The 9,214-nt window shown below is 45.3% G+C and overlaps 1 protein-coding gene across 1 annotated transcript; it reads right to left on the reverse strand.

Moving 5' to 3' along the window:
* Positions 1 to 18: 18 nt before the first annotated feature.
* LOC138198156 (CCN family member 1) lies at positions 19 to 8,964 on the reverse strand. The gene is made up of 5 exons (XM_069149387.1): positions 8,767 to 8,964; positions 6,839 to 7,052; positions 5,726 to 6,166; positions 5,054 to 5,232; positions 19 to 2,679 (listed from the first exon to the last, which is right to left on the reverse strand). The coding sequence occupies exons 1-5, from the start codon at positions 8,815 to 8,817 to the stop codon at positions 2,374 to 2,376; spliced, it is 1,191 nt and encodes a 396-aa protein (XP_069005488.1). The 5' UTR covers positions 8,818 to 8,964; the 3' UTR covers positions 19 to 2,373.
* Positions 8,965 to 9,214: the final 250 nt, after the last annotated feature.

Here is a 9,214-nt window from a genome sequence, read left to right on the forward strand (position 1 = left end):
ATTCATCCATCTCTGGAAAAAAAAAAAAAAAAAAAACGATCCCTTTGATAAATGTTCAACACGGGAGTGTCGGGGTGAAAATGTCTTTATTCAAAAATGCAAAATGAAGTATTCCAACTCTAAAACCAGTTGTATGTTTGGTAACCAGCTCCCAACAGAAGTTTATTGTGAGGAACAAAAATATTTTTATTTTTTTTTGTAACATATTCATAAAAAGCATGACTCATCACAGAAAATCACAAATGATCTTAATGTACTCTTATCAGTCATACAGTCTTCATGCTTTTAAAATTGGCACTTAATGCTCATAAAGGATCTGAACCCTGCCTCGTTCAGTGCTAAACTATACATGGACTACTTTGGTATAATGATTGGCCCTTATACAGCAGATAGAACTAGAAAGAAGTTAACAATGCATCTGTACATAGCTGCTCTATAGTGTCCCTTAACAAAACTACACATACAGTACCAAAACCACAGCATCTACATGGGCAAATAGCAATGAAAAACACCAACAACAACAACAAAAAACGTTTTAACACCTGTAAAGATTTTTTTTTTTTTTTTTTTTTTAAACTTACGGTTTTGGGGCAGCAAAGACTTTTTAACCAAGAAAATGTATCCAAGAGATATTGGAAAATGAAAATCTTCTTCAGTTTTACTGAAAAATGTGTGATCTTATGGCACAACAGAACAAATCTTGGAAATAATAAAATGGTGCTTCCAATGACCACTTTAAAGTATTATATACAGTAAAAAATAAATCAGTTTGAAATGACCTCTTAATCCCTCTGCGTTACATTTGTATGCGCCACAAGATTAGGTCACGAATCAAGGCTGTTGTAAGGTGCGCAAACTTTATCCCAAGTGCCAGTTAAGGAAGATACTTTGGTTCTTTGTTCATAATAAGGTCTCAGCCACAGACATCAGAGAATAATACAGAACCCTTCCTTCAAATCTGTCTTCAGAAATAGCGCTGTCCTCTCTGCTCTTCTCCAGCCTGACAATCACTTCAACTAACAGCCTTCAACAGCAACTCTCTTAACACGAAGAGCCATGAGTTATTGTTTTGTTTCAGCGACATGCCATGCTGCTCAATTACAGGCCAGATTAGGCACAGAAGCGGTTCCACCCGCACGTCACAAATTACATGTTTACCTCAGCACACAGTTTTCAGATTTTATTTTTATAGCGAACCAGAGAGTGGCTGATTTCCTCTCACTGCCCTTCAGAGTCAGGATTGTAATTTGCACAGAATTAGGTGGTCGACTTCTTGACGCCAGAATCCCAGGCTTGTCCTTCTTGTGCTTGCTAAATGTCTCAGTTTCTTGTGGAGGCAAGGTAGGGGATGAGTCCAGCTGTGTAAACAACCTTTGAGATATTCCCCACTAATGTTTACGGAGCCTTAACCCATCAGGTTTCGACTCGGCCTTTTTCCTAGTACATACCTCTTCTTCTCCTGTACCCTTCGTCACCCATCACTAGATATGGCTTTCTGATCCCTGTGGCCTCCGATGTGACCCCGGGGTCAAGTCCTGGATCTGGGAGAGTCCTCTCCCTCTCATGACTGACAGCTCTCAGCTGTTTTGTCCTTCTCAGATCCTTGATGCTCCAAACATAGCAGCGCCACCTTCCCTGGGTAGCAGACCACTGCGTCATCATGTCTGTCTCAACAATAAATACCAGTGAATAAATACCATAAAAAGACACAAACCACATTCCTGCCAGAACATCTGAGATGCTCCTCCATCTTCCGTCTCAGTCCTTTCTGTCAAGTCCTCTACATGAGTCTTCATTTGGTTTATTAATACTCACATATTGGAGTATGCAGACATTTGATTCCAGCTGGTTCGTATTTGGCTCCAAAGCAACGTCAGACCAGCTTTCTATTAGCTAGTCAGACTTATAGCTCAGCAACTGTGATGTGAATCCACACCATCAAGACAAGCATAACACTAGAAAGAGCTATGCTTCTGTGTGTCTCAGCTCTTGCTCCATTGTTCCCAACCAAAGTCCAAGAGTTCAGGGAACATTGGGAGCATGGCAGCAACATGGTTGCTGGTTGCATCCATGTTTTACACAAAGATTTAGTTGCAGTTTGAAGTCTGGCCAGGCCAGAAACAACTTTTTATCTACACTAAAGCAGGGGCTGGTCACTTTGCTCTTTCCCAAGTTGGAGGTACGCCCATCTGATTCATTCGTCCTCTCCCCATTCCTCCCCAAATAATCTTCCAGAAAAGATGTTTTGACGTGTGCACCTCACTTGCGTCTGCTCATAGATTCACTAAGGACAGCTATTCTATAATGGGTATTGCTAGGGGGGAGTTAATGTCTGTATTTGTGAAGGAATGTAGTTGGGGCGGGGTAGTACCACTAGTCCTTGAACTTGTGTGTGTCTCCGTAGAGCCACCGCTGTGGAGGCATCGCGGCCTCGTTCAGATGGTTGCACTCGTCGCTGCACTTGCAGGACTGGATGAACATCACAGACCTGTTGAAGCGCTCTCCGTCAGGGCAGGCGAAGGTCACGTTGGCTGTGCGTGTGCGCCGAGGTGAGCAGCAACGGCCGTCCCTACATACTCCACAGTAGTTGGGCCTGTACAGGCGAGTGCTCCTGCAGCCGGCGTAGGACAGGCGGTGAGGCTCTGGGGCCTTATGGGTACGAGAGCACTTCCTCCCCTTCTGTGGACGGAGAAAGAAAAAAGGGAATTCAATTTTCCAGTGAGGGGAACTCAGCGAAACTGCAAGCCAGCAGCTCTGAGATTATATATAAGCACAACTTTGCTTTAAAATCGATGTTAACATCAGTGTGCTATCATGCTCACAATGACAGCAAATACGTGGACACCAGTGATGTGTATGCTCACTTGGTCTAGCGTGTTAGCAGGCTAACGTTTACCAATAAACAGATGAGATTAAAACAAAGTATAAATTGAATTTCAACCTGGTGATGGTGCTAGAAAAGTTAGATCACAGATGCCATGTTTTTCCTAAGTTTGTGGAAGATTTAGGCGCATGTATTTGGTGCGGGTTGTGAAAAGCTAGAGCAGACAGTGACAACACGAAGTTGCAACCAACGGTGACGTCGCCCATTGGTTTGAGAACTGTTGTAAGGTCGCGACTTTCACTTTACGTCGTTGCCATCTTTCTAGCTTGGAGTGGTTTAAAGCCAGAACTGACCACATTTGGGAAGCTGGTGCGGAGAGAGTGGTGGATCTGACTCCATCCTCTTGCAGCACTCTGTGGTATTGCACTTTATGGCACTTCTCCATTGGCCTCATTTTTTCAGACAGTCAATGGACAACACCCAAATAGTTTAAGACAAAACCTGCTGAAGGTGGTGCCTGCAGCATCAACGGCTAAGCTGGTGCCCAAAACATCTGTGTTGTGTGTTGCATCTAAGCCTCATAACGGAAGAGAAAACCCTGCAAAGGTTATTCCGATTCACCCTGAGGGGGACATGAACGTGTATGCCAAATTTCACAGCAATCCAATCCAGCATTTCACCCAAAAACCCTCAAAGCCTCACATGGTGCTTGACGAAAAGTCAGAAGATCCCCAAGCAACTGGATTCATCGACTGGGGAGCTTGATCATCTGTGCAACACTTCACATGGCAGTCTATCTAATACTTGTTGAAATATTTTAGTCTGTTGGACAGTCTGGTTGATCCCCGGAGCCGCAGCACAAGCAAAAATCTTTTCTTTGGCATAGGAGGCATAACTGCGATGCTACACGCTCTACATAATGTGAAGCAGCTTTCCAGTGAGAGCTTTATGGGATCAAATTCCCATTTGCTTGGAATCAGAGCTGCCATACCACACAACAACATCAAGCAACTCGTTATTCATCATCCGGGACAGGAAAAACAAAGCTAATGCAGTTAAGTACGGAGACAGGCAATAACAAAATAAAGGTCAGAACAGCAGATGAGTGGCAGAGAGAGCAGCATGCCAACAATAGTTGAGGATTGACACTGATACACATTAACACCCACAGCAGCTCTGCAAACATTGGGGGGAGCACAGAGAAACAGGTGCTTAACAACCCATCAGCCTCACGAGTGGCTCATGGCGGGAGGCAGAATGCTTCTGAGAGTGCTGCGCATGAAATGTGAGAGAGCACCAGCGGGGGCGAATCAAGTACTCTTTAAATCACATAGCACAGCGCCACCGAGGGCAGCTGTCTGCCGCTGAGTCGTAGTTTCAGTGCAGGAGAGCTCCGAACCGAAGCTGCACACACAAATGAGAGGAAGAGTCATTCCTCCGTCACGGCTCTGGAAAGGTCTAGGATTCATGCCCGTGTGATTTTTATTCGCGATTTATAAAGAAAACTTTGAAACAAGTTGAAAATAAAGTGAAGTGCAAACATCCTGCTATCAGAGATTGTAATAAAAGTTGGATATGTGGCAGGCTACTACTTGCCGCTAAGCAGTTGCCATTGAAACAGGGAAGATTCACGGAAGTTACTGTTTTCTGTCACTGTTATTTCAAGAAACAATGTCAGTTTTAAACAACGAAGATGTATAATGGTAATTAATCAGCTTTGGAGGTAGTTTTGGAGGACTTTACCACCTTTGGACAGAGCCAGGCAAGTTGTTCCCCCCCAGTTTCCCATCTGTATGCCAAGTGCAGATAGTATCAATCATCTCACGTAAGTCTTTGCCAGGAAACAAATGTCAGTATTTTCCAAAATGTCGAAATGATAACAATTTGATCTATTTTCGTTTACAGCGGAGCAACCACGATCTGAAGCTGCGCAGGGGAAACCTGGCCCACTTCAAGCTCAGTCTTCATCCTGCTGGGGATGTTTCCCACACAGCAACAAGACCGTGAATAGACAGAATGGACCAGAAAGGGGCTCCAGCAACAGAGGGTGGGGGAGCGGGGCGGGCTTTATACATGCCTTGATATTAATACCAATCTGACCTCTTAAGAGCAATTCTTTCCTGCATCTGTTTAGCACGGTGCCGGGACTGCGCGGTTGCTGGCCATCAGAGGACCATCTGCAATAGATCCTTTTATAAGAATCTAAAAAGCACCGAACACATTCCTCACCTTTACAGGGATCGACATGGAGCTGCAGGGCCGAATGTTGCACAGACGCGTCTCCTTGATCAGCTTACACCGAGCATTGTCATTGGTAACACGAGAGGAAACGCCCATCCCACAGCTCCGGGAACACTGGGACCAGGAAGTGGTCTGAACCACACACTGATCTCCCACCTGCCTCCAGGCTAGGAGAGATGAAAGAGAGGACACATGAGGAAGAGTGACAAAGGACAGTGCGAAATATGGCGAGCAAGAAAAAGAGCATCGAGATCAGCAGAAGTTCGAGTGGGAGAAAAGTGGCCATTAGGAGCAAGAGGGGGGGAAAGCAGAGGTACAGAGATGCAAAGCACACTAGGCTTATTCACTAAAAAGGCAACACTGACGCATAGAGAGGGTGATTACAGAGAGGGGAAAGCTGGGTGACAGAGGTATGTGCTGTGTGAGAGGAGTGAGAGGAGTGAGAGAGAGAGAGAGAGAGAGAGAGAGAGAGAGAGAGAGCACCTCTGGTGTGCAAGGAGCCAGTGGAAAACACGCCTCACATAAACTGCTAACACACACACAGATGCAGAGCAAAAGGCTCACAGTGAGGCCGTTTGTGCGTCAGGGGGCTAAAATGGCTAAAACATAAACATGATGATGCTTTACTGCATAGAGGAAACAGACGGCACACTCTCTTACCCGCCAGGTGCTTGTTTCCACGTGGCTTGTCCCACTTGCGCCCCACCTCCAGCAGTTCGTTGCCCAGGGTGTCCTTGTCCTTTTTGGGTTTGTAAGGGTAGAGCTTCCGGAAAGGTTTCGGATAAGGCTTCGGGTAGGGGTAGGCCGGGTAGGGAATGAAGGGGTAAGGTGGGTATGCAGGAAGTTGGGGTCGCCGGTGCCCCGGGGGCAGGACAGTGGTTCCCTTGTGGCAGTCGATGCTGAGGCAGCACTGGCCTGGCACCTTGATCAGCTGCGGGGCAGGACAGGAAGGGGACGCCAGGGGCACATGGCTGGGGCAAAGGGGCACGCACCCTACAGCCCCATCGATGCAGGTGCACTGGTGCTTGCAGCCAGCTCGGAAATTCTCGCCATTTTGATAAATCCGCCCGTTGTATTCGCAGGAGCGACCCTCTGCCTTTGCTGAGAGGAGGAAAGAAGGCAGACACGTTGGTTAATGAACTTTGAATATTGGATATTTTTGTTCCAAAGAAAACAATAGAGCCGTTGAAAACTTAGGTGACAGGTGGAAAGAAAAACAGGAAGAGGCTTGTATGTAAATGCATCTTTAATATGCATGGTATGTCAATAAGAGGAGAGAGGGAAAGACACACTATCTCCACATTTATGAAGCGAGCTCTATTCTTAGACCAGAAGGGAATTTTGACTTATTTACAATGCCCCCCCCTCCCCTCAGTGGGACTCCCTATATACAACACCCCGGATACCCCCCTTTATATAGAAACACCCCCAAATAAATACACATATAAAAATACCACTGTGTGTGCATGCGTGTTTGTGTGTTTCGTGGGGTTGTTTGTGTACACACTGAAGTACTTATATAAATCCTGGAGTTGGCCGGATTTCAGTCGCAGCTCATGAAGGTGCTCTGTTTGTGAAACGTGGCACAGGCTTCAAACCTCAAGCCCCTATCAAAGAGAAACCCCAGCCGCCTGGCTCGGAAGCCAGATTCCCCACCCTGAAGTTACACATTCCCTCACTCAACCCAGAGCTGTGCCCAATCTACACCCAAAAAACTCCTCAACCCTCCCTCCTCTTCTGATTCAGCCTTCCTGCCACCTCTGTGCTACGTACCCCTGCAGATGCCATGGGTCCGGCCCACATCATTGCCATAGTTGCACTCCAGTCCTTTATGGTGGTCACAGGGTCGTCCCTCGTGGCAATCTCGGTTGAGCTGGGCGGCACACACTTTACAGCAGCCGCAGCCGTCAGGGACTGAGCTTACCCCTGGGGGGCAGGATGGGGGCCCTGCAGGGCACTCGCACACCACCGGACAGTCAGCAATCACCTGAAGGAAGGGACAGAAGACGCACTTCAATTAATCACCAAACCAGCTTAGAAGTCACACTGGAACCAAGCAGGACAATAGCTTGACTCATGTTACCCAGATCACAGAAATTCCTCATAGTGTGTGTGTGTGGCTTCAACATCGCCTGAATACTCAGCACTGTCCCAAGCCCCACAGGGATATCTGTAACCCTCTGTCGCCTTCCGCTTGGCATCCGCCTGGCAAGCGGGGATGAAAGGGACGTTCTCTGACCCACCACCCCCACCTCCCTGCTCCTACATCTTTTGTTTCTCATCCCCTGTGTCCACACACACACACACACACACACACACACACACACACACACACACAGCACTCCAACAACTCCCAGCAGGTATTGAGATCACAGGGAGCTGTCAGTCTGACTGTGGGATCCCTTCTTAACTCTGCCACTCTGCCAGGCTCTGCTGTATTACTGTCACTGGTTTCACTCACAGTTAAGATTCTCAAGTGCGTTTTATATCACATATTAAACAATGCAGTGACAATAACTTTCCGTGTTTAGCACAAGAGCTAATAACAGTTTACAACATGGTACTTGAATCATCTAACTAAAAGTCACATAATATTCCTACAGATATTAATAGTGCACAGCCAGTTCATATTGACCTTGTGTGTATTTTTATCTCCATTGGTATATGTTGGGTAATATTACTGTAGGGTCATTTTAAAGCTACAGTAAAATAGAAGCCTGTGTACAAATAGTTTGTTTTAAAAAAAACAAAAAAAACACTCGATAAACACAACTTTGTTCCAAGCGAGCACCGTTAGGAAATATTTTTGTTGTTTGATTAGATAATTTATATTCAAATGAGTGTCTTAACTGTGGATAGAGAGGTACAAATTGGTAGTGAGGTAGTGAAGTCTATTTACTGAAGTTTTTTTTTACTTAAGTCCTCTATTTAAGTATAAATTTGGCATGCTTGTATTTTACTGGATTACTATCATCATATTGTGCTTTATACAATTATTTTTTTTACACCTTTAGTCCCTAATTATATGACAGAGTTATATTTTACATACAAAACATTTGCTGACCTTTCAAAATAAGATGCTCTGTTGCAGATATAAACCACTGTTTAACTGACTCCACCGTGACTCGCAACCACAGTAAAACAGTACTTACTAATGAATGCACCAGTAATAATCTATAGTTAAACCATACAATTAAATAACAGTTAGCGATGTATTTTTCCTGTTACTTCTGTCACTTTAAGTACATTTTGCGAATCGTACTTGCACATTTTTCCATGTAGATCTTTAGCTTGATTGTTTTTATATTGCTGTACTGCTACTTTTACCCAAAAGCTTTCTCGACCAAGAGACATGGGAAAAAGGAAATTATCCAAAAATTCACTTAGATAAGGACCCAATCAAACACAACTCAAGGACCACTGGTGGTCCACAAGCCCCACTTTGGAAACTAGCAAATAATATCAGGAAAAAGTTATATTGTCAATCAGTGGTGAGGACCTTGATAAGTAAGTGAGATTTCATTAGACCACTGTTTTGACATGCAATACTAACAGCAAGGAGGTGGTTGGAAGATTAGGATATATGTTAACAGCAGCTCAAATCCGCTGCAGCTGCTGTTACAGTGCAGGCACGTGAGTCTTTAGTCCTGCTTGTTAGCATGAAACACACCAGTGATAGACGGTCACTTTCACGTACTTACCAAACCGACTGTCGCCACTTGCAAGACAGCAAAAAATAGCAGTATCCCCATGCTGTCAGCTGATTCAAATAGAAGAGGTGTAAATGTTAAAAACAGCCATTGAAATCACAGAAAAGTCAAATCCTCCAGCGACTCAGAAACAATAGCTTTTGTCCACAAGGTTAAATCCGGCTTGAAACTTTATCCTCAAATGTCCTCCATCACTTGTACATTTTCATCGATCAAAGTTTGAGCCTTGTTTTTATATCGGCCCCGTGCTTTTTATGGCAGCCACGCCCACTCCAGACCTCCTTTAACCAATTAGGACGCAGGCGCTCGGCCAAGGCATCCCAGCAGGGAGGGGAGGGGGGTGGAGGAGGGCGGGGCTTGGAGCGCCGACACGGAGAGCTGTGGTTTGAGGGGCGGGGGCGTGGCCAAGCATGAATGCAGTCATTCATAAAAATTCAGA

The sequence above is a fragment of the Embiotoca jacksoni genome, unplaced genomic scaffold (genome assembly GCF_022577435.1).
Source record: "Embiotoca jacksoni isolate LCO1_2020_lvr unplaced genomic scaffold, fEmbJac1.0.p SCAF_15, whole genome shotgun sequence".
Taxonomy (NCBI): domain Eukaryota; kingdom Metazoa; phylum Chordata; class Actinopteri; family Embiotocidae; genus Embiotoca; species Embiotoca jacksoni.

Excerpts from the sequence above, each read along its gene's own strand:
- LOC138198156 (XM_069149387.1), bottom strand. The coding sequence starts at position 8,817 with ATGGGGATACTGCTATTTTTTGCTGTCTTGCAAGTGGCGACAGTCGGT. Across the intron at positions 7,053-8,766 it reads AAGTGGCGACAGTCGGTTTG|GTGATTGCTGACTGTCCGGT; the intron begins GTAAGTACGTGA and ends CCCTTCCTTCAG. Across the intron at positions 5,233-5,725 it reads TGGAAACAAGCACCTGGCGG|CCTGGAGGCAGGTGGGAGAT; the intron begins GTAAGAGAGTGT and ends CATCTCTCCTAG.